The 11,100-nt window shown below is 46.5% G+C and overlaps 1 protein-coding gene across 1 annotated transcript; it reads left to right on the forward strand.

Moving 5' to 3' along the window:
• The first annotated feature begins 9,491 nt into the window (after positions 1 to 9,491).
• LOC142302760 (olfactory receptor 5AR1-like) lies at positions 9,492 to 10,463 on the forward strand. The gene has a single exon (XM_075343870.1). It carries the CDS (start codon positions 9,492 to 9,494, stop codon positions 10,461 to 10,463), a length of 972 nt encoding a protein of 323 aa, XP_075199985.1.
• The last annotated feature ends 637 nt before the right edge of the window (positions 10,464 to 11,100 follow it).

The following is an 11,100-nucleotide window of genomic DNA, read 5'->3' on the forward strand; positions in this document are numbered from 1 at the left end:
TAGCTCCTTCAAGCTCGAGCTCCTGGCGTTGGTATGGGCTATCACGGAACGGTTCCGCCACTACTTGGCTGCAGCAAAATTCACCGCCTTCACGGACAACAATCCGTTGACTCACCTAGACACGGCCAAGTTGGGCGCGGTGGGTGGCCCGGCTAGCCAACTATGATTTCACCATAAAGTACCGAGCCGGTCGTGTCAACATAAATGCTGATGCACTCTCCCGAATGCCCCATTTGTCAGAAGAAGGGTGCGAGGATGACGACCTCGAGGAGATCGAGTTGCCTGCATTTCACCAGCCGCCTACTGGGAAGGTACAAGTACATCAGCAACGGGTGGATCTGGACCCACGGCCCCATCAAGAGTGGCAGGAAGCTCAGGACCAGGCACCGGCTGTTCGCCTCGTCAAGACTCTGGTGGAACAGGGTGCTGTGGGAATAGACCCTGCCGCTCCAGCCGAAGCCCAGCGCCCGTGGAAGGAACGGAAACGGCTTTACCTACACCAAGGGAGGCTGTACCGTGAACTAATCAACCCGAAGACCCATGAGAAAATCTGCCAGTTGGTTGTTCCTCAAGCTGACGTGGCTACTGTCTTGCGGGCATACCATGACGGTGCTGGGCACTTCGGGTGGAAAAAGCTGGAGATGCTATTGAGGGAGCGGTTCTACTGGAGTGGGATGCGTGAATCGGTGGAAGCCTGGTGCCGAGAGTGTGGTCCCTGTACGCTGAGGAGAAAGGACAAGACCAGCCAGAGGGCTCCCCTACACCCAATAGTCACCCATCAACCGCTGGAGCTGGTCGCTCTAGACCATGTCAAGCTCAGCCCCAGCCGAAGTGGGTACACCTACGCATTGACCATTGTAGACCACTACTCAAGATTTATGGTGGTAGTCCCCGTTAAGGACCTAACTGGTCGAACTGCTGCTCGGGCGTTCCAGGCTTATTTCTGCCGACCCCATGGATACCCAGAAAAGGTGCTGACTGACCAAGGCCCGGCCTTTGAAGCAGAGGTGTTCCACGGTGTTCCACGAGTTCTGCCAGTTGTACGGCTGCAAGAAGATCCGGACCACCCCTTACCACACCCAGACCAACGGCATGTGTGAGAAAATGAACCACTTGGTCCTGGGACTCCTCAAGATGCTACCGCTGGAGGAACGGAACCTGTGGCCGGAAAAGTTACCCGACTTGGTCGACATGTACAACAATATCCCGTCTAGCTCGACAAAGTGCACCCCAGCGTATCTGATGAGGGCTCGGCCTGGCCGCCTGCCGGTGGATCTGGAGATGGGGTTGGAATCCTTGGAAGCGCTCCCTTCGACAGATGAGTGGGAAAGTCGGAGGAGAGCACAATACCGGCAAATCCAGGAGTACGTGGAGAAAAACCTCAGTCGAAGTCGAGAACAGCAGGAGCACCGGTTCAACCAGAAGGCGTCTGTGGGTCCTTTCCAGCCAGGAGATGTGGTGTTGAAGCGGAAGAGGAAGACCCACAAGCTGGATGATCAGTGGGAACAAATTCCATACGTCATACAACCCACAGAATGGGAAGATGGAAAAGCCTACCAGATCAGTCGTGACCAAGGGGGCACTCTGGCCACAGTTTCCCGGGATCATCTAAAAAGGTGCCCACCAGCATTGAGGGCCATGGCTGAAGTACCGGTTCCTCCACCAGCGGAGAAGGCAGCAGAGGTAATCCACACTGTAATGGGTGACTTCCCAGCAGACTGGCCTACACAGAACGTCGCGGTGATTCTTCCAGTGATACTGTTCCCACAACCCGTGGATGAAGAAGTGGTGGAAGCGGTCAACCGTGAGCCAGACCCAGTGCCAGTGCCCAGGGATGAACCTGTACCCAGCTCCCCTATACCTCCGCCTGCTCCACACTCTAGCAGGGAGGAGGAACCGATTGTTCCCTCTACCCCATTGTCTAGCCCCACTGACACCGAGCCCCGGAGGTCCACCCGTCCCAACCTAGGTAGACCCCCACTTAGGTACAGGGAAACCGTCCTGTGAGTAAGAGGGGTCAGGAAGTGTAAAGAGTAGTTTGTGTTGTTGAAAGTTTGAAAATAAGAAAATGATTACCGAGTACCTCACCTGATTGTCTGCTTGATTTGCAACCGGCCGGAGCCGGCACCGTTGTCCCCGTGGGGACCGTTTAAAAGTTGTTTTGCATGGGAACTATCCATGGACAAGCCCGTGAACTTGCAGGGCAACCACAGACGTTAAGTGGCTTGTAAATAAGTTGTTTGCCGTTACAGTTTTCCGCAGTGCCGCCTCCGGAGAGGCAGGTTGGAGGGAGGGCCCGCAGCAGAGCCGGCTGGGGCCCAGCCACCAAAGGAACTGGTGGCTACCCTCTGGAGGGGAAGGACAGATCCCGCTCGGGTACCGTGTGCTGGACTGTGGGTCAAGGGGTGCTGCCTGGGCTTTAGGGGCAGCATTAGGGCCAGGTTGCTTGGGTGGGAGAGAGCGGAAACCGTAACCGTAAACCGTTTGAAACATTAAAGTAAAAGTGCCTCCCGTTATGGGAAGATTCATTAAAAATGTAAATATGTTACCGTTTTACAATGTTATACCTTTTATACTTTTCAGAAAAATAAAACCGGTGTTGGACGGGCAGCCCGCGGACGGTCTGCATTTTGCTAAGGGGGAATGTGACGCCCTGGGCAAGCCAGGGGTCACAGGTCATTGCACCCACACACCCTACATCCCAGTTAGGCACACCAAAGCTAAACTAAAATCCTTGTTGCCTTCCTCCAGAAGCTGGGGTTCACACCAGGGGGGTGGGCCAGGCGGTTGGCTCCGCCCACCGAGGAGGACACAGCTCTGGAGGCGGGAAAACCCAGCAGTTGAGCCCAGGCAGGGCTAGAGTGAAGATCAGTTTAGGAGTGAAGGAGTAAACAGCTAAGATGAGCTAAGGAAGTGAAAGTAGTGAAGTGAAGTGGAAGTGGTAAAGGAGGAGTAGGAGAAGTGGATGAAAGGTGAAAGGTGACAGAAAGAAAGCTGCAGAGAGAGTCCAGCTGTGTGCAGGACAGGGTCAGCAAGGTCAGCAACGGCGGTGACTGTCTGGAGGGGTGACCGTTTGGAAGTTCCTGGAAGGACCGCGGACGGGTAGTGGCCCGGTAGTCTGGAGCAGTGTACCAAAGGACAGTCAGCACCAGGGCAGGGGCCTCTCGGACCCCGGCAAGGCTAGGAGTCGCCATAATTTGCCAAATCCGTCAGTGAAGGGGACGCAGATCCCCCAACAACCAAGTCCCGATTGAAGGCAACAGCCCAACCATAAAAGCAGAGACACCGCCACCGCCAGGGCACCAGTTTCTGAGGGCCAGCGCCTGCGGGCAAAGAGTAGAGCTCCTCCGGTCCAGCTTGAAGCCGGGGAGCGGGTTACCGGTGGGAACCCATCGATACCAACACAGACACAAAGGTGCAAGGAAAAGGGACATCACCGTCACCTACTGGGAGAGCAAGTGCAGCCGTCCGTGGGAACCGTCTGACCAGCCGTGTGGTTTACCGTAAAACTGTGTCAACGTCTCAGGCTGAGTGAGTACCACAGTGCCGCAAGGCACAGCGCTGCCCCCGCGTCTCTGCGCCCATCAGGCCCTGCACCCTGCACTCCATCACCGGGCCCCGGGATCACCAACCCCTACCCACGGAGGGGCAACACAACACCTGGCTGCTCCGCATCACCATCCCCGGGAGCCCCATATTGAGCAGCGGTGGTGAAATCACCACAACCGTGGGTGGCGTCACGGACAATAAACAATATCCCAACACCCAACAATCCCCTTTTCACTCACGGGCGAGGAGCGCCGCTCGAGAACCCCCGGGATCCGGCACACCGCTCGAGCCACCACTGAGCAGCAGCCGCCGGACCCGAGCAGAAGGGGTGAGCGTAGTGTGCTGACACCCTCCTCCCCGCCCGCGACACTATGCTAGTTATTCAGCCTGTGTACAGTTAGGTAAATTTGTTCCGAGTTTGCTGTGAAACATAATCTGAGGAACTCTGAGGCTAACACCCTGACCCAAAAGTATATCTCATTGTACGGTATTACTGTGGTAGTCTGGGGGAAGAGTCTGTGCACTGTTCTTTAACTTACATCCCCAACCTTGTCAGTAAACTCAATTTGGTTAACTTTCTGCCTGCGTCTCTTTCTCGTGACTCGCTAGATTTCTATAGGACCTCCGGTCATTATAATAGTGTGGAAAATTAGAATAACTTCTACTAAAGTGTACAGCTGGCTATATTGTGTATAAGAGTGCTTTCACATTTGCATTTTGTTCTCCATTCAGTGGACCCATAGAGGCTTACGTCCAACCCAAGGGATTCGGACGTATGCATCGAAGGGGCCATTGACTATAATTTTGTGCAGATGCAGTCACCGTGTGCTCTGTTGTGTACCATTTTCGGGTGTATAAGTCTACTGGAAGTGGACACCCAGACAAAGTCTACTACATTTGGGCCTCCACTAGGCGTATATACCCAAAAATGGTGCACAACAGAGCACTCGGTGACTCCTTCTGCACCATCATATGCTATAGCCTCATCAGGTGGATTTTCCCGAGGAAGAAGAGGGGATATCTCTTCGAAACGCGTAGAATAAACCATCACCATTGCTTTTATTATTTGGAGTGATTCTTTGTACAGCAGCGCGGAGTATACCACAATTATCCTGTTTTTGTATTGCTTCTGCCTTTGGCACGTGGGATCGGCTGCAGCTGTTATATGTCTCTCTACTGGTTGTGAGTCTCACAACCTTTCCAGGTGAGCGCTTTTCTATTAAAGAGTCACCATATTTTACACTGGTAAGACCCTATTGCGTTCCTTATATCCACAGCTTTTTCCTGTCTATAACCTCATCAATGCATACACCTGTATCCTGTTGTGAGTGGGTTTGGATGTAAGCCCCCTACTGAATGTAGTGAAGAACGTGGTTGATTCCACAATAAATGGACTTGTGCTTTTTATGAACTTTTGTACAAGTCAACCAAAGTAATCTAACTGTATTGGGACCTAATTGGGGACAGTATATAATGCCCTTCATATTTTTTGTAAAACCCTCCAAATATACTTCCACCACTTTGGAGTAAATCATTACCCCCTCTTCTACCTTAACGCACCACAAAACAAAGCTCAATTGCTGACCACCATCATTAGTGACATTACCTTTCCAAATCTTTATATCACCAGGGAAGTTTTAATATTAATGTTTTTTTCTATTTTCTGTTGTCTAGACCTAAAGCCCTTATAGTCAGATGCATCTTACAATCCAAAAAATACGGTACTTGGGATTGCACTTGGAACTACCTTATGGGGGTACCTTGGTATTTTAGTGCTTCTTCACTGTCATCCTATTTTAATGTATGAATCCTTTTTTCTTTGTAATTTAATAGCACCTCTACATTTTTAAAGGAAACTTGTCAAAAAATGTTGTTAACCTGCAAATATGGGGGTTGATCTGCAGGTTAATAGCATTCTAAAACTCCCTGGTTGTGATATCTGCCCGGGACCACAGACTCAGGGTGGCTGTCATGAACAGACTAGAGGCTAGTTGCCCACTCAGCAGGATCCCAAGAACCTCAAAACCCTTTAACCCCTGTACAAGGATCTGGAATTACCACAGGGTCCAGGAGACCGCTGCCTATGGAAAGCTGCAACCCCAAGAAGAGTAGTCATCAGGCAGGGTCAAAACCAGGAGATGCAAAAAGGGACAAAATCTGCAGGCAAAAGAGTAGTCAGGAAATCAGGTAAAGGGCAAATTGGAGATGGCAGCAAAGTACCAAAACGGCAGGCAGGCAGGAGAGTCATCAGTAAACAGGCAAAGGTCAAAAACACGGGAATCAATAGTAAAAGAATAAGGTGTGAACCAGACATGCAGCAGTAACTACAAAGACTATCTGGCAATTACCAGCAGACTGGAGTGATAATAAGAAGGGTGTGTTGCCTTCCCATTGGCTGTGGCTGAAAGGTGGTAACTTCAGCTGGAAGGTTCACGCCTCCATAGTTAGCCAGTGGTATTGCAGGTCCCAGCCAAAGCCAGCTTAGTGGATAGGCAGAGTCTGCGCCCACCAGAGCTACTGGTACTGACTCCTCCCCTATCACAAGCACTGCACAAGGCGGGAATAAGGCGGGACCTCGTGACCAAGGCAGGAGCGGACTCTGGTGGAGACAAGACAGCAGCTGCAGCATTGAGAGAACAGCTGCAGGGAAGAAATTAATTTTATTCCTATCAGCAGCCTCCGGCTTTCAGTCATCAAGGTGGTGCCATATATATGGAGATAAGGTATGCACACCAGTGACTATGCAAAGGGAATACATATAATAGTAGAAACTGCTGTCTGAATACTGACATGAAAAATTCAATAGCTATATGTAAGAGTGAAATGTGAAAAATGGAACCTGCATTACTGCCATGAACATATGAATAAAGAGAAATTTAGCTACTGAATTGATCAATGCAACAGAGCCCCAACACTACGCCAAAGTATTTCTCTGCGTTGGGGTCCCTAGCTTGTGTGTGTCCTCTCATGCAGTTAAAAAAATTACCGTGTATGGGAAGCTGAGACCCAGGCTATATATACGTATCATGTGGATTGGCAATAGGTGTGGTTGGGGAGGGTTCACAAACGAAAAACTACTAACAAATAAGGAATAACGTTTGGAACTCCATTCTATGTCTGAACTGGGTACAAAAACCTAAAAAACATCACTATGGGGAGATAAGGTATGCACACCAGTGACTATGTAAGGGGAATACATGAAATAGCAGAAACTGCTGTGTGAATACTGACATGAAAAATTCAATAGCTATATGTGAGAATGAAATGTGAAAAATGGAACCTGCATTACTGCCATGAACATATGAATTACTGCTATTTCATGTATTCCCCTTGCATAGTCACTGGTGTGCATACCTTATCTCCATATAGTGATTTTTTTTAGGTTTTTGCACCCAGTTCAGACATAGAATGGAGTTCCAAACGTTATTCCTTATTTGTTAGTAGTTTTTCGTTTGTGAACCCTCCCCATACACACCTATTGCCAGTCCACATTATACGCATATATAGCCTGGGTCTCAGCTTCCCATACACGGTAAGTTTTTTAACTGCATGAGAGGACACACACAAGCTAGGGACCCCAACGTAGAGAAATACTTTGGCGTAGTGTTGGGGCTCTGTTGCATTGATCAATTCAGTAGCTAAATTTCTCTTGATTCATATGTTCATGGCAGTAATGCAGATTCCATTTTTCACATTTTCACTCTTGCATATAGCTATTGGATTTTTCATGTCAGTATTCACACAGCAGTTTCTGCTATTTCATGTATTCCCCTTGCATAGTCACTGGTGTGCATACCTTATCTCCATATAGTGATGTTTTTTTAGGTTTTTTTAATTTTTTTTTTAGGTTTTTGCACCCAGTTCAGACATAGAATGAAGTTCCAAACGTTATTCCTTATTTATCAAGGTGGTGCCAGCTTGACTTCAATTGCCGCTCAGTCCACAGTGATCAGCAGATGGGACTGCCAGCCGGTTCGGCACTTCAGTTCAAGGGTATGGATTCAGCCAGCACACTCACTGTGTACTAAGCAGTGTTTAAAGCCTCTTCAGCTGCACCTTCATGACTGAAAGCTGCTGGGAGTAATAATGTTCAATTCTTCCCAGTAGTCGGGCTATCAGTGCGGCAGCCGGGCAGCTTTATAACGCTATTAACCTGAAAAGTTTTTTTACATGGTTTCATTGTGACAAGCCACTTGGTTTTCTACTATTTCATTTATGCCCCTGGTTGCAGTCAGATTTTCTTCTTACTTGACCTCTGTGATATGGTAGTATCCAGTGCTGTATACATGATTGTTCACATGACCCTTTTTTAGATGTGACAGTCATTTTTTCGCTTGACCACTTAGGATTGTTGTTTTGTATTGGACTCCCTGAGTATTATAGATCTCTGCGTTACTTTCTCATTACAATTCTTGTCTTTTAATCATGTCTCTTTTGGTAAAGGAATAAAATATAGATATTATTGGGTTGTGTACTTTTGATTTTTTTGTAGGTTCTGTCTAATAATTTTAGAGTTGAGACTAAGCTCCATGTAGACATAAAATTATATGGTAAAATTCCGATTATGTGAAATCACTGTTAGAGTTTAGTAGATTAATTTGAGATTATCTTTGTCTCAGAAGACACACAGCATTTTGTATGCACTATTATAATTATTATTATTATTATTAATAATAATTATTATTATTATAGCGCCATTTATTCCATGGCACGTTACATGTGAAAATGGGGATATGCCGCAACCTCCAGCAGGAATGCAGGGCCTCAGAACTCAGAGTCTTATCCTGTCAAGGTGACTCCGATGGCTCCGCTAGTCCACAAGTTGGTAGGCAAATTCAAAACGGAATACGGTAATAAGGTAAGTAGGTGGTCATAGGGGCTGATTCCGTAGTCCACCCATGGGTAGCGGCTAAGCTCCCTGGTCTGGTTTGATTTTCATGTAGTTCCTGGCATGTGCAGACACCCAGATCATATGACAGGAGGTTGTAGCTGGGGTGAATGCAATCCAACAAGAAACACGGACACCATAGATTTCATGAACAAAGAGAGGGAACTTTTACTCCACCAACTGCAGTGTTGCTAATACGCACTATAAGCCGGTCCATATAACAGTTTCTACAACTAATATTACAGTTCTTTCTGTATCAGCAAACTTAACTGTTCCTCATCCAAGCTCTGAGAGGATCTTAGCATCAGACATCTATGACTGTCTTGGCTTTAAGCAGTTTGTGGCTTTCTGGATCATGCTACTGTTCGGAGCCTACATTGATTTAGAATATATGGCAGTCTGTATTTTTCCTTTCCACAGAGAGTTTCATTCTCCTTACCAGACACAGTCACTTAAGAATAGAAATGACTGAAAGTAGGCCCACCGACGTCAGCGTTTATGCAGCCCTCCTACCAAGATCAGTCCTTACCTCTTGAGCCCTCAGCCACAAACATCTCTCATTTTTCCTATCAGAAATTGACCCAGCAATTTCACCACTGCTGCATCACTTCCTAAAAGGCACCAGTAGTTTTGAGAAAAACCAGCAGAGGTCAGTGTAGATGCTACAACTCTCAGAGCAAGGCTTCAGAAGGCACAGATAATGTGGAACATTATAAAGAAACATATGGTCCATCAGGGGACATTCTAGTAGTGTCTACTCTTGGTCACTACATATACATAATAAAAAAAAGTACAATAATCATGAAGAGTACAAGGTACAGACAGGTACAGGAAGAGAGAGGACCCTGCCCGCGAGGGCTCACAGTCTACAGGGGATGGGTGAAGATACAATAGGTGAGGGCAGAGCTGGTTGTGCAGCAGTACAGTGGACTGAGGATTTTTGAAGGTTGTAGGCTTATTGGAAGATATAGGCCTTCAGGTTCCTTTTGAAGGTTTCCATGGTAGTTATCATCACTAGAATCAAGTTTTCCTCCTTTTATCCCAGATATTCAAGATGAATAACTGTGAAATCGGTACAGTGACTGAATTCTACATGACCCCGTTCTCCACCTCCAGAATTAATGAAATTCTTATATTTACTGGGTTTTTATTCATGTATTTTCTAGCAGTGGTGGGAAATCTGCTTATCATTGCTCTCGTCTGTGTTACTCCCCATCTTCACAGCCCCATGTATTTCTTCTTGTGTAATCTTTCTTCTGTTGACGTCATCTACGTCTCCACTATTCTACCAAAGATGTTGGCCACCATTTTAACAGAAGACAAGACGATCTCCTTCCATGACTGTATGATTCAGCTTTCCTTCTTCATTTTCTGTGGTGATTCGGAGATTTTCATTCTTACCTCTATGGCTTATGATCGTTATGTGGCGATTTGTTCTCCTCTACATTATTCTTTGATCATGACGTGGAAAGTTTGTTTTATTCTAGCCGCTTCCTACGTGATTTTAAGTGCTGTGAATTCCATAATGTTTTCCTTATTGACATCTGAATTATCATTCTGCTCCTCTCACACGATCAACCATTTCTTTTGTGAGATATTACCATTAATGGCACTCTCTTCTAGTGACACAAAAACTATGAAGATAATCCTCTCAATAGAAGATGTTATTATTGTACTTTTTAGTTTTGTGTTCCTTTTGATATCATATGTAAGAATTATCTTCACAATTTTAAAGATTCGTTCCTCTAGGGAAAGGCTTAAGGCTTTTTCTAGCTGCTCATCTCACATCATTACTGTCGTATTATTCTTTGGGCCAAGTATCTTCATGTACTTAAAACCTGAGTCTGAAGATTCTAAGGAACAATACAATATTCTCTCAATGTTTTATGTGGCCGTCGTCCCAATGTTAAACCCATTCGTTTATAGCCTGAGGAACAAAGACGTTCTTGGAGCGGCTCGAAAAATGGCCACAATAATATGGAATACAATAACTCTTTTTGTGAAAAATAAAATATATTTGGGCTGAAAAGTATAATAATAGTCAAAAATATGGTTGGGTATTTACGAGAAGAGTTGAATGTGAGAGGGAGAGTGAGAACATACTCTACTCTACCTACCAACCATCTTGGATACAAGCTTCAGTTATTTATGTATCCTAAGCACACAGGCACAGTTGAATATAATGGTGGAGCCGGAAATCATCAACCATTCAATCTGCTATGTAGAAGAGACTGAAGGCTGAAGACTATGCTAGGACCCTTAGGTCAAGTTAAATTTTCAGGTCACATAGCTAGGCAATAGAGATGAGAAGCAGAACCTACTACATAAGAGGACTATGGGGGGCATAATACTGTGTAAGGGACTATGGGGCTTCATACTCTGGAGGCTGTGGGGCATCACATTTTATGTGGGGGCTTGTAGGGGCATTACATTGATTGCGCTGCCAACGTTAAAGGGGTTAAACTGGGCAAGTACCTTGGCATCCCCCAGTGTCTACAGCATATCCTATACTGATAATAGCATTATCAGTGTAGCTTCCAATGTGTAGACTGGTTGAGGTGCTTTGATGCCATCATGATTATGTGACAGTGATGTCACTACAAGTCTCATACTCTAATAAATGCAATGCTCCGTAATACCATACAAGAATATTTGTGGGTGTG

Source organism: Anomaloglossus baeobatrachus, chromosome 4 (assembly GCF_048569485.1).
Source record: "Anomaloglossus baeobatrachus isolate aAnoBae1 chromosome 4, aAnoBae1.hap1, whole genome shotgun sequence".
Classification (NCBI taxonomy): Eukaryota; Metazoa; Chordata; class Amphibia; order Anura; family Aromobatidae; genus Anomaloglossus; species Anomaloglossus baeobatrachus.

Bases quoted from the DNA above. Each gene is read 5' to 3' on its own strand.
- LOC142302760 (XM_075343870.1), top strand. From the start codon at position 9,492: ATGAATAACTGTGAAATCGGTACAGTGACTGAATTCTACATGACCCCG.